The sequence below is a fragment of the Ananas comosus genome, linkage group 21 (genome assembly GCF_001540865.1).
Source record: "Ananas comosus cultivar F153 linkage group 21, ASM154086v1, whole genome shotgun sequence".
Classification (NCBI taxonomy): Eukaryota; Viridiplantae; Streptophyta; class Magnoliopsida; order Poales; family Bromeliaceae; genus Ananas; species Ananas comosus.
The window spans coordinates 5,748,496-5,763,286 of NC_033641.1; the positions used below are offsets into that span (position 1 = coordinate 5,748,496).

The 14,791-nt window shown below is 42.2% G+C and overlaps 1 protein-coding gene across 1 annotated transcript; it reads right to left on the bottom strand.

The window, feature by feature from the left end:
- Positions 8,898-10,369, bottom strand: LOC109726656 (leucine-rich repeat receptor-like serine/threonine/tyrosine-protein kinase SOBIR1). Its single transcript, XM_020256399.1, has one exon. The coding sequence runs from the start codon at positions 10,288-10,290 to the stop codon at positions 9,013-9,015; it is 1,278 nt and encodes a 425-aa protein (XP_020111988.1). The 5' UTR covers positions 10,291-10,369; the 3' UTR covers positions 8,898-9,012.

A 14,791-nucleotide genomic window follows, 5' to 3' on the forward strand; every position in this document is an offset into this window, starting at 1 on the left:
TCGTCGTACCGCACGACGAAGGGCATGCAATGCAGAAGCCGAGAAAACTCCCTCTCATACTCGGCTACGGTCCTGTCACCCTGGCGCAAGCTGCGCAAATCCTGCTCCATCTTCCTCTTGACGCTAGTCGGGAAGTAGTGCGCCAGAAGAAGCTCCTTGAACCTCGTCCAAGTAATAGCTGACAAGTCTGTGCGGGGGTTCTCCTAGAGATCCAACCACCAGCGGTAGGCCACGCCGTCCAAATGGTGAGTGGCGAGCCAAACTCTGTCCCTCTCCTCTACGAAGGTGTCGCGGAAGAGCTTCTCCATATGCATCAACCACTTCTCCACGATCCAGTGATCGACCTTCTCGCCATCGAAGACTCGGGGATTGCACCTCCTGAACTCATTGAGGCGCTCCATCAGTCTGTCCCGCTCCGCCCCCTCAACCAATGCAGGAAACGCTGCTCCAACCGGGGGCCTCTGCACAGATGGGGCTACCAAAACCTCCTCTGGGGGTGCGGCCGCAGGCGCCGCACGCGAAGAACTGGGCGCGGGGGACGGCGCTCTTGGTGCAACGTCCACAACTGGTGCTGGCGGTGTAGGGGCCTGAGTCTCCCTGGAAGCTGCCGCCTGCTGCAATAGTAGGTCCTCTAGACGCTTCATCCGCGCCTCCTGTCGGCGCGCCGCCTTGGTCTGCTGTCGGGCCGCCTCTGCCTGCTGAGTGACCAAATCAGTGAGGGCCGCAGGCTGGCCCCTGAACTCACGGACCTCGCTGGATCCGGAGGTAGCGGAGGTCTCGACCTCCTCGAAGTTTGCCGCATTGTCCGCCCCGGCAGATTGGGAGCGAGTAATCAGCATCGTCACTACAACATTATAAGGCGTAAGTTAGTAAAACCCACGCTATCGCATCCCCGCTCAAAATAGACAAACCCCAAATCATGCGAAAGTAAAGAAGTGTTCTTCACTACTAACTCCCGATGTTACGTTGTCGGCCGCCAACGTAATCCTCCGCGAAGTTAGAAGCCAAACACTCCAATCAACTCTAACTTTTTAGAGTTATCATAATACCCAATCATGATACTTTCGCTCACAAGTCGAATAGACCTCGTCTCTCTCGAGCCTATTTCCTATAGTCCAACCGGCCTAAGGTTTGCTAGATCCCCTAAGACTCAACCCTAGGCTCTGATACCAAATTAATCTGTCACGCCCCGGGACCCAGCGGAAGCCCGCCCGGCACGTGTCCAGACCCGCCATATGTCTAAAACATATAAGGCGTCTAAAAACAACAATAATAAAAGCGATAGTAAAAGACATCTAGGAGTATCAGAGCATAATGAAAGTCTAAATGCTACAATAAAGGATAAGGATAAAACTGTAAATCCACTAAATAAGACATAAAGTAATACAAGGAAATTCCAGGTATAAGTGCTATAGGTAGATACATAGGTGGTCTCTATACATGGATTCAAAAACCTCTCACTCTCTCAACTACAAAAAGAAAGAGTAAACCACCTAGGCAAAGTACCGCTCCTCGCTAGCTAGCTAAGCAATCCCCTTGCTGCGATCCTGTGCCTCCGCCGGTGCCGAAGGCTCTGAAAAGTAAACCATAAAACAGGGGCGTGAGAACTATTAAAAATAGTTCCCAGTGGGCAATTACTGACTTCAGTGAATGCACCATGAGGCCGAAAGCTACAAAGATGTCAGTGAACTATGCATGAAGTAAAAGTCTCCAACTATCATAATGTCCACAATGCGAAATAGTAAAGTTCCGTTGTTTACTATTCTAGTCAATGTCCAAGTAATACTCTAAGTCATTATCTGTCCACGTGTCGTAATGAATACTCAAAGTCAAATCTGAAGAGACCCACCCGAAGGCTGTCTATGGCCCTGAGACCCACCCGTAGGCTGTCTGGCCGGTGCCGAGCCTAATGGCCCCATGGTAGTCATCATCCCCACCCTAGGAATGAGCCTGTCCCATGGCAATCCACTTCGGCGCCCAATCCCGCACGGCGAATATAAATCGCGATGGCCATCTCCGGAGTGCCGGCTTGTAGGGAGCGACCCTTACAAGCATGTGCGAATGAGCACAATGGCAAGTAGTCACACAATCTGTCACAAGTACCAAGTCCTCATGTCTAATAACATGAAATGTGTCAAGTATCTCAATGGCCTATCCCTATGTCATCATGTCTCTAACATGGAATATAGCAGATATGTAGTGGCCTATCAACATGTCTCTACGTTGCAGTTTCATAGTTTACTAGTTTCAAGTGCCCCTTTATGACACTCTTGTTCTCTATGACAAACCATGGTAACTATATTCCGAAGTACATATTCCAAGTCATAATCCTCATAAGGGATGTATTTTTCACTTGCAAAATAAACACTTTTCCCGTATGCATGCATTCTACTCATATAGCTTTACTATATAGTGAAATTTTCATAATACACAAGGCATGCATTTTAAGTGCTCTAAAATTTATATAAATTTCATTTAGCATAGAAATGAACTTAAAAATATTTTACAACAAATAGAAAGAGCATAGGGGCCATTTCGCCCCATTTCCACGAAGCCAAACCCACCAAAATCGACTTCTTCGTTTCGCCGAACGAAGGTATCCACAAGCTTCCTAGTACCCTAGAAACATCAAAAATAGGGTCACCCAAACTAAACGAAGAGCAAATAGCTCAATCATTAACCAACTCAAGCTAGGGTTGGGAGGAACTCACCTCAAGTGAAAAACCTTCTCTAAATCCTCAAATAGAAGGTAGGGGTCTTCCAATCTAACTTATATAAAGGTTCCAAACCCATCAAAAGAGATCAGGAAGCCTCAAATCTAAAAACCCCCAAAATAAATCCTAAATCCCAAAATCTAGGGTTTCATCTAGCAAAACCTAGGAAACAAGTATCAAATGGGGATTATAAGCTACCAACCTCAAGAGAAGCTCCAATCCAAGCTCAAAACCAAGTAGGGTTGAAGTTTGATCCTCCACAAAGCTCCAGCCGCAAGTTCAAAGCCACCAAAGGTGAGAAATGATGAAGAAGATGGTGCTCCAAGGCCTCCAAGCAAGCTCCTTCTCCTCTTCTTCTCCTTCTTCTCCTTCCCTTTCTCTCTCTAGAAGTGTAGGAAGAGTGTGAGGGAGAGAAAATAAGAGTGAGAGGGGAGGAGAGGCTGCCTATGGCCTCTAAGGTAACAAAATCCACTTAGGCCCCTCAAAAACTCAAATTTACATCAGCCCGGTCTGAGCAGTTTTCGCCCAGAGGGACCGGTCTCCCCGACCTGGGACCGGTCTCTCAGCCTGCCCCCGACAATCCAACGTTTGGGAACCGGTCTCTCCCTGCGCGGGACCGGTCTCTCCCCGCGCAGACGCGCTCGGGGACCGGTCTCGACTGCCAGGAACCGGTTGCCTCGCCGGCTGCGCAGCACTGTTCACTGGGGGACCGGTCTCTCCCATCAGGGACCGGTCCCCGAGAGTAAAAACTCTCAGGACTCTGCCAAAACTTTCGAGATCGAACTTTTAGGCCGGTATACCATCGACGGCCCTCCACCAAGTGTGGAAATGTTTGGAATACACATCGAACACTCGAACGTCGCAATTTGTAAAGGTCCAGTGTGCTACAAGTTTGTAGCACTGAACTTCAGAACAGTTGGCAATGCAAATTTTGGATTCTTAATTTCTGATTTTAAGGGCTCTATCTTACGATTTTGACAGTGCGATGTATGAGATGTACTTATACACCAGGATTAATCTCTTTTGTTCTTTTGAACCATAAAATGTAGGATATTGAAATGATTATCTAATACTAAAAAATTTATTTGTTTAAGTTTCAGACGCATCTAGCGCTCGTAATATTCATCCACAACCTCATTACCCTGCAGGTAAAAATTAAACTTATATTAATTGGTTTTCATATTAAAAAATTATTTGACTAATCTTTTATTAACTTTAGTATTGTTTAATTTGTAGGTTCAACATCTTAATTGCCGAGCTCACTACGACTGGATCTGATATGATATTATTAGCTTTTGTTTTCATTTCTCCTTCTCTTGGGTTGAAAAGCTAGAAATTATTGGTATTGTGATTTAGTGACTAAATACTCGTTTAAAGATATATGGATAATACCTTGAGACATTTTGGTATTAATTAGTGTAACTACAAAACTTCTTTTATATGCTTTCTTTGTTAATGCAAATCAAGGCGAATAAAATTAAAGGTATGCTTAATGATAATGTAATGCACTGGATCTTGCAAATCGCAAGATTCGAGTGTTTGATCTGTGTCTTGAGCTTTTTCACAGTTTTTGTAGGGTCGTTGATAGTGTTCCGACCCCTGGCACGCACCCCGAGGACGTTGGTTTGAAACTTGGCACCAAAATTCCAAAATTGGAATTCTTGGTCAGTTCTCGGGTAGCCTGCAGCAGGGCTTGTACCGGAACAAGGATGGTCTTGTACCGGTACAAGGTTGATGGTTGTACCGGTACAGAGCCGCAGACCCAGCCACCCGAGCCTCGGGTTTGCATTTTCGTGGGCCTTGTACCGGTACAAGGGCCCGTGTACCGGTACAAGGGGGCAGTTTTTGGGCAGATTGTTCTGCAGGGGTGTTTTTGCTATTGTAGCAATACTATAACAGCACCCACGCCCCTAGGGCTCTTCTTTGAGCTTGCCACTGTAGGGAGTAAGGTAAGGGGAGCTTCTCTTTGCTTCTCTTTGGTTTTAATCTCCCTCTAGCCTAGATTTTGGTGGATTAATCCCTCTCTTTCTCCTCTTTTGTGCTTTTCCTCCATGGATGAAGTTGGAGCTTGGTTTTGGGAGCTTGAGTGAGGGAAAATCCTTGAAGTTTGGAGACTTTGAGCTTGGATTGAGGCTACTTGGGGGTAAGTAGTATGTTACTCTCCTCTAGATTTGGTTTTGATAGTTTCTTTGAAGTTGCAACCCTAGATTTTGCATTTTAGGGTTGTTTTTGGGGATTTTCGTTTGAGGGCTTTTGTACCAAATTGATGGTTTAGAACCTTTGTTTAGGTTAGATTGGAAGGACTCTAGCTCCCATTTGGAGATTGAGAGAGCTTCCTTCGCAATCGGTGAGTTTTCTCCAACCCTAGCCCAAGATGCTTAAAGATTGAACTTAGCGTCGTTCGTTTCGACTAGATGACACTTGTTCTCATACCTTTAGGGTACTAGGAGTGTGGTGGACGCCTTCGTCGTGGCAAACGAAAGCTTTCGTTGACGACGGTGGGTTTGGCTTCTTTGAAATGGGAGGAAATTCCTCCTATGCGGTTAAATGCTTTCATTTACCATAAGTTCATGTATATTCATGTTTAGTAGCATTTATGAGAGTTTTTGAATGCTTAGAACTCATATGTTATGCATCAAGAAAATTTACTCTATATAGTAGAGAGAGACAATGTGCTTTGTTAATATGCATGCGGCGAACATTCTATGAGATGGTAAGAAATCAAGTTTCTTGCTTCGATTTTGACTAAAATTATAAGTGCTTGAACTTAGTATCCATGTTGGGACAAAATAAGCCATAGTGTCATAAAGAGGCACTTGGCCGAGAGAATTATTAAACTGCAATATAGAGGCTTGATAATAGGTCACGTTGACATCAACTATATTCCATATTTAAGATATGATGAAATAGTGACTTGGCCACGATGACATTTATTATATTCCATGTTTGAGACATGACGACCTAGAGATAGGCCTATGAGATTAGTGACATATTCCATGTTATTAGACATGAGGACTTGGTACTTTTGACAGATCGTTTGACTACTTGCCATTGTGCTCATTCGCACATGCTTGTGAGGGTCGCTCCCTATAAGCCGGCACTCCGGAGATGGCCATCGCGATTTATATTCGCCGTGCGGGATTGGGCGCCGAAGTGGATTGCCGTGGGCCAGGCTCATTCCTAGGGTGGGGATGATGACTACCACGGGGCCATTAGGCTCGGCACCGGCCAGACAGCCTACGGGTGGGTCTCAGGGCCATAGACAGCCTTCGGGTGGGTCTCTTCAGATTTGACTTTGAGTATTCATTATGACTTGTGAACAGATGATGACTTAGGGTACTACTTGGACATTGACTAGAATAGTAAACTACGGAACTTTACTATTTCGCGCTGTGAACATTGTGATAGTTGGAGACTTTCACTTCATGCATAGTTGTTTTCATACTTATGCTATTTATGCTAAGTAGAGACTGTATGTTGTAGTAAGTTACAATTTTACTTACCTTTCACTTTTCTACTTTTATAATCACTGACATCTTTTGTAGCTTTGGGCCTCGTGGTGCATTCACTGAAGTCAGTAATTGCCCACTGGGAACTATTTTTAATAGTTCTCACGCCCCTATTTTATGGTTTACTTTTCAGAGCCTTCAGCACCGGCGGAGGCACGGGATCGCGGCAAGGGGATCGCTTAGCTAGCTAGCGAGGAGCGGTACTTTGCCTAGGTGGTTTACTCTTTCTTTTTGTAGTTGAGAGAGTGTGAGGTTTTTGTATCCATGTATAGAGACCACCTATGTATCTACCTATAGCACTTGTATCTGGGATTTCCTTGTATCACTTTATGTTTTATTTAGTGGATTTACAGTTTTATCCTTATCTTTTGTGGTAGCATTTAGACATTTATTATGCTCTGATATTCCTAGATGTTTTTTATTATCGCTTTTATTATTATTGTTTTTAGACGCCTTATATGTTTTAGACGTATGGCGGGTCTGGACACGCGCCGGGTAGGCTTCCGCTGAGCCCCGGGGCGTGACAGATAATCATCGTGGAGTGGTCACTACAACAGAATTAGGTTATAGGGACACATGTTTGGGACACTTTTGAGTAAGTGTCCCATTTATGGTAAAACTTAAAACCACATCTACTAATGCTTAAATATAAAGCCCAATCCAACCAAAAATAAAAGATTACTCTACTCAACCCACCACACCCAGTCCATTTGGCCTGATTACAAACAGAAAAGAAAAAAAAAAGAAAATTCAATTTTCATCTTTTCTTCTCTCTTCACTCAATCCACTGAAATTCTAGACGAAGAGCCTTTACTGTCGTCCTCCTCCGCCACCGCAGTCAACGAGATAGAGTTTCGGAGGTTGCTAAATGCTTAAATAAGTGTTGATAAATTAGTAGCACTTTTTTAGGTTATAGCGACACTCTTTAACTGTCACTATATACCTAGCGACCCCACATATAGCAGCACTTTTTAAAAGTGTCGGTAATTTTAGCTAGCAGCACTTTTTTGACATTTACCTATATTTAAAAGTGTCGCTATAGACCGTTTTTGTTGTAGTGGGTATTATATTTTAAAAAGTGTGATGCATCAAAAAAAATTTGGATATTTAAAGAAAATGGGATAGTTATAAAGTGTCGCTGAAATTAAAAAAGGTGTTGCTAGAATATTATTTTGCATTACTTTTATGTGCTGCTAAAAGCTTAAATAAGTGTCGGTATATTAGTGGCACTCTTTTTAGGTTATACCGACACTCTTAAAAAGTGTCACTATATACCTAGCGACACCACATATAGCAACACTTTTTAAAAGTGTCGGTAATTTAGCCATTAGCACTTTTTTTGACCCATACCGACATTTAAAAGTGTCGCTATATCCCGTTTTTGTTGTAGTGCTAAAAAATAATATTCGAAGTTTTTCCTTAAAATAACTTATGAGTACAAAGAAAATTATACTCGTGATAGTATAAAAATAGTCAATCTCTCTCTATAAATATATTATAAAATAACTTAACTTTACATTTAGAATGTTCTGAAATATTCAAAAAGGGACACAATATTTTAGATTTTAAATGCTAATTAGTTACAATTTCTGACTCAAATTATGAGACATATGATATTTTTAATTCTCAACTCTTATTACTGCTATAAATATAATTCTTCTTATAGTTTTTTTTTATTTAAATGCTTCTTAAATTTTTACTGTAGTAGCTGTTGTTTCAACTTAAATTTTTTTATCTGTATTTTTTTATTCTTCGACTTTTTTTTCTTATTTTTTATTTTAAGATCTATATCATGAAATAGAATTTAAATTATTAACTTTGTAAGTCATGTATGTTTAATTAAGTTTTGATTTAAAAAATATTTATCATCTAATATAAGTTGTGGTGCATAAAATGTTAATATATATCATGTGAATGTAAGAATTTTTTCTTTTCCAATCAATTTTAATAAAGTAAAGACATCTTCGCCTTTTCGGCAATTTAAAATACGTTCCCCACTTTTAACTTTTTAGTTAACAAAGTTATTTATAGAACAGTTTCCAAAACTATTAAAATTAATTAATTTTTAAATAAAATTGTTAAAAATAATATAACTATTCAAAAATTAAGGAAATATTAATATAAAAGTTATTTTTGTAATGTACATAACATTATTTTATAATATTTTTATTTAGTTATAATTTTTTAATCTTAAAATTTTAATAATTATATATTTTTATTGACTACCCGCTGCGGAGTACGGACCTGCACTAGTATAGAATTATTCTTTAGTTAAAAAAAAAACAAAATTACCAAATAAGTTCTTAACTTAGTAAATTACTAGATTAATATAATATAATAGCATAATCTAGTTTAATTGTATTGGTGGGCCAATAGAAAAGCATTATTTTCCATTGGGTTAATTGCAATAAAACGAGAAACTATTTGTTAAACTTTGATAAAAATGTACAGAAATTTTCAAAAGTTATGGCTACAAAATTTTCAATTTGTTTGATTTGAACAAATCATCAAAACTTTGACTTCCAAATTGAAGTTAATTACTAGTTTTAATGAATTATAGTTGCGAGAATTATATAAAATATACTAAACAAACCTATAATTAAGAATAAATGGCGGATTCAAATTTTGAAATCAAAGACTCAAATAAAATAAATTGAAAAATTATAAAGCAAAGTAAAATTTTTAAAAGATTGAATAAGTAATGCAAAACGTATGGTTAACAGTTGGGATTATTTCTGGACGTTTTTACTTTAGAAACTACTAACTTGTAATACTAGTGAGGGAGGAAGCTAATGCTTAATCTGCGCCAACATGTGCCGGGCGTCTCTGCTGCTGGGCCTCTCATTCGGATCATCGTACGTGCAGAAGCAAGCAATCTTCAGAACCAACAGCATCTGCTCCTCAAACCCCTTCCCCACCAGCTTCCGGTCGATCGCAGCCGTCGGATTCTCCGACTGCAGCGCAGCCCGGACCCATCCGATGACCCACATCTCGTCAGTCTGCTGAAAGAACTCGTCCGACGGGAACCTCCCGGTGACCAGGGCCGCCAGGATGACCCCGAACGAGTAGACATCGCTCTTTTCTGTGTACGACAGCGTCTGGTAGTACTCCGGCGCGATGTACCCCAGAGTCCCGGCCACGTTGTTTGAATTCATCGGCCCGCTGATCGCGTCGCCGGGGACGAGCTTCGCGAGCCCGAAGTCGGCGATCCGGGGTTTGAGATCTCCGTCGAGGAGAATATTCCCTGGCTTCAGGTCGCGGTGGATCACCTTCGGACGGTGCACGGTGTGCAGGTACTCGAGCCCCGCGGCGACGCCGAGGGCGATCTTGAGCCGGCAGGGCCAGTCCAGCAGCGGAGAGCCGCGTTTCATCACGTCGTGCAACGAGCCGTGCGGCATGTACTCGTAGACGAGGTAGTGGCAGCGCGGCTGCGGGAGGTGGGCCAGAAGGCGGAGGAGGTTAGGGTGGCGCATGCGGCCGACCGTCATGATCTCCGACCGAATCTGGCGCGTGCGGTGGTGGAGCATTTTGCTGTCATCCCGGCACAGCTGCGCGGCGTTGGCGGGCGGCTGGACGATCTTCTTGATGGCGACGGGAACGGCGCGGTCGCGATAGAGGAGCACGGCCTTGTAGACCTCGCCGCAGCCGCCGCGGCCGATCACCTCGAGAGGGCACGGGAGGTGGCTGCGCGAAAGGAGGTCGATGAGGGAGATGTTCTCGGGGTCGAGGAGCATCGGGGTGAAGATCGTGGCCGTGTTGTTGCCCGGCTCCTCAGGGCGGCAGATCGCGCTCCTGATTCTGGTGCAGCAGGAGACGGACAGCAGCCGGAGGACGAAGGCGACGATTCCGAGCGCAAAGCCGACGGCGAAGGAGACGGAGGCACCGACCCAGAGAGGGTGGGCAAGGAAGCGGCCTAGTGACGAGGGTGGGATGTGGGCGAGTAAGAGGCGTCTGGGCGTGAGGATAGGTGTCGCGGAGGAAGAGATGGTGGTGGTGAATTTGGATTTTGTACCGTCAGCAGAACTTATTATTAGAGAGACGAGGAGGACGAGGACGATATACTCCATGGATGGGGCCTGGGGAATTATTAAGGGAATGAATATTAGTAGTTCAAGGGCACCAGGCCTTCGGTATACACTAGAGCGAAATGAAGTTCACAATTAATTAAGCAAAACTGTTTGCATTAATTTCCAGGGTCCGGTGGACTCTTGACCTAATGTAAACATTACTTATTTGGATATCGAAATAAGTTATTCAATAATAATTTATTTGAAATAAATTTTTTTATATAAAATTAAAAATTAGGAGTTTAAGTTTTACTCCTTGATAAACTTTAACTTCGATAATTCAAGAGAATAATATAGTTCATGAACATGACGACTTATTTTAAGAATTTAGAAAAAAAAAATATAACATGAAGACTTAATATAATATTTTATTCTGGACATTTCACCGTACTTATTCCTAACTAGCTTTTAGTCATGTATAAATTATTCCAATAGCTAGCCAAAATAAAAAAACCTGAAACTTCCCTTACCTTTACTATACAGGTGAGTAAAGAAAAATTAATAGATGAAAGTACAAAATAAAAACATGGCAAATTCGTGGTTCATTAATTAGCTAGAGGAAATAAAAAATTATTTAAAGAGATGAGGGGCATGTAAAATAATCAACATTAATAAGTTTAATTATGTTACATCATATAAAAACCCTACTTTTTTGTGTTGAAAAGTAACTTTTATGTTTTGTATTATTTTTGGTAGATGGTTTACAAAGGGAACATTATTCTAATTAGTGATCAACCAAAATATTAACTGCATGCATGTTGTTTCAAGCGAAGCCGGTAGCCTATTACCTTTCTCTCAAAAAAAAAAAAAAAAAGTTGGACCACTATTCTTCAACCTTTCTGCCTAGGAGTGTTGTTTCCTACCCTAAGAAGCGTTGTTTGGATGGACTAATTGCATTCCTAGTTCCAATCTTTATCTGATTTATTAATTTAATTTTTACTATTTAAACATTTTTAATTTGATTCTAGTAAGTTATTTCAATTGTTTTTGTCTTCAAATATTTTGTTACCCTAACATAGACAACCCGCATAGCAAAGTTTGGTATGACTGTGGCAAATACTAATTAATTGTTTGGGTCTAACGTTTTGGTTTTAATACATAAAAGTTAGTGAACTTCTTAACCACATAAAATTAGTCAAAACAAAATATAAGAAATGTGCGAAACTTAATTGCAAAAATAAAAAGAATAGAGACTAAACTGAAAAATTACGTAAAGATTGGAATCAATGACGCGATGAACCAATATTAATTGTTTGGAGCTATTTAACAGAACTGTGATAAAATTTTTGCCTTTTTCTTTTTGAGGAAATTTCGCTTGTCACACTTCTTTTCAGACTTACGTTAACTTATTCAAAGTCTCCGTAACAAATGATTCTTAGTGGAAAATCAGTATCCTACTTTGGCAAGCTACAAGATGCCTTTACATCTTGTTGAGCCAAAAACTAGATGCGAGATGATGCTGACCGGATCATGCCTTTTGTCACGCACCGAGACCTGCTACCAATTTGGTCCGGTTCGGGCGCGTCGAACAAACGCCGGACGGACAGCACCTCCCCTGTCCGCCCAAGGCTTTGCATCAACAAATCATGTACAAGAGTTGCCCAAGAAAACTCTGAAACATACATAATACAACGAGGAGCGCCACTAGTGCTAACGACAAGAGCAAGCCACAAGTAATTCATACAAGTGATAACAAAAGAGAGGTACTAACTATTACAACCATTCAACTTTAATACATTTGATTAACTTTACATATTTTCAAAACACAAACATAAAGTTTACAACTCATCTCACCCTATACATCATCTACTCTCAAGTACATAGGGTAGCTCTAATACAAAAGAGAAGTAAGCTATCAATACGAGCGCTAAGCCCTAATCATGATCCTCAGCTGGCGCACTCGCACTCGGCCCTGCAATAAAGTGGGGTGAGAACTACGAATAGTTCCCAGTGGGTTTGGCCGCCGACTTCGCCGATCTCCCCACTAGGTCTAAGCAGGCATAGAAAGACAACCAGATAGATAGATAGATAGCTATAAACGAAATAGCAACTACAACAAGTAAGTAGAAATGCAAATATCCTACTATGCCTCAATCGAATGCTATGAATGCATGCACTACATAGTATAAGGCTAGCTACTATGTCTACGGGGAGGATCCACTCACTCCCCCGACTCACAATCTACTCTCTACGAGGAGGATCCGCTCACTCACCCGACTCACAATCTACTCTCTACGGGGAGGATCCGCTCACTCACCCGACTCACACTCTAACTGTAGGTGAGGAACCGCTCACTCAAGGTGAGAATCTACTCACTCACCCAACTCACAATCCAATCATAGGTGAGGAACCGCTTTCTCAAGGTGAGAATCTACTCACTCACCCGACACTGTCTGCGGGGCCCAAAAAGGCTCACCCCTCGGGACCCAAAAAGGCTATCTCTATCGTGTGACAACTCCAGAGTGCACTGCTTGTGTGGAGCGACCACCCCAAGCTTGAACAGACATGTGAATATGATCAAATCCTCGACACTGAGGATACCCTGCCACTATAGACAACATCACTTGGGAACTAGTTCAACATGCAATAGTATTTCACCTACACTCTAGTTCATCATGCCACTCGTCAAGTTATCTACTTATCTAGATGCAACTCATTCTTTTGTGTTCAACACTAACTAGATGACACTCGTTCTTATTTAAGTGTTCCCAATCCACTACTTGAACATTATCACTAGGTTATCATTTACCTAGGTTTTAATCCATCATGTATCATCTCATGTAGGGTTTTACCTCATGCATACTAGATTCAAGTACGAAACCAATGAAGCTACTACTAGCATGCAAGAATAAACACAAACATCTAAACCCTATATGTATCATGCTCAATATGTAATATAATCGACAACAATAACTTAGACATAGGGAGCAATTCAACTGCTTCGGGATGGTCACCACCCACCTTCTATAGCATTCCGATTGCTCGTCGTCACTTGCAATCGGCATCCCGCGGCGCACGCCGCTCGGCTCGACCTAATCCACGCGCGACCACCGAACGACCTCCGATCCGCGATCCGAAAATTAAAGGTCTTCGGTTTCTTGCTACGACACTTGGAATCCAATCCTGCGATTTACGAACGCCGCCTCGGCCTTTCGGGTGGAAATGATGCCGAAATGCCCTTGGCTCGTCGATATCTCCGCACCAAATCGACGAATAGTCGAACCGTCACCGCCAACGTGTTTAGATACCTAGCAATTAGGTTTACAACCATCTAAATGAGATCAAAACCCTATATTTTCCAAAACCCCATTTTGGAGCCCTAGGTTTCAACAGCGCGAAAATCCGCGATTCTAGCTTGAGATTCAAGCATGGAACATCTACTAGGGACTCTAGAGTTCCAACTAAACAATTTCTAGAGTATAAAATCCATACCCTAAAGATATACCATTAAAGGGTTTTGGAGCTTACCTCCAAAGCTTCCTCCAAGCTTGAAGAAGAAGGAGAAGGTGATGCCTAGCCTTCTCCTAGCTTCAATCCTCACCAACTCATCCTCCTTTCCCACCTTGAAGAGAGAGAGAAAGAGTATTCTAGAGAGAGAGAGGGAGAGAGATCAAGGGTTGAGAGAATGAGAAAGAGAGGGCTTTCTCATCTCTTATCCCCTAACTCATGTAACAAGTGCACTAAGCCCCCTCAACTTTGCCATCATATGACAGCCCATTCTGGGGGGTACGGGGTCCGGACCCTGAAACTAGGGTCCGGACCCCGAGAGTTGGCAAACTCTGCAAAGTTGCAAACTGCAACTTCTCAGGTTTCTCGCAACTACGGGGTCCGGACCCTGCAGCTAGGGTCCGGACCCCGAGAGTGGAAAATATGCAAATTGCAGATTTTTGCAACACCAACTCTCCAAGGTCCTCCCCAATGCACTTTATGCGTTTTTAATGCATTCGGCCTTTCCGAAGCATACCAAATCGACGATAAGTCGATTCCAAACAAAGTTCAACTCTCGGATTTCGAGAATTCACTTCCTTACACCTTTGACCGGGTTAAAATCTCCCTCGAGATCAGGATCGACTTCTGAGTTGGCCTTCGAATGCGCCAGGATCAAATCAAGCGATTCGATTGAGGAGGGATTGGCTCAACTGGATTCTATCTCACTTCACTGATTAAAGCTGAAGACTCAAGAAAAGGGTATTCGACTGATTGAAAACTCAGTTGAATGAACCGAGTTGTTGTATTATGGGAAACTTGAGTTACAAGTAAAGTTAAGGTTACTCCTAAAAAAGGCCGTAAATGCTGGAAGAGTAGAGATTACAAGTAAACTACTCCTAGAAAAGCTATAAATGTTGAAATCAGAAGTATTGAAAATGCCTTGGTATTCTCGTTCGTAAGGAAAAAGACCCCTATTACAGACTTCGAAGTTACTATTTATAGTAATATCTTATCAGCCCACATTATTGGTCGGTTTTCCTAGTGGGGGTAGTGCTGTAGCCATGATCCCGTA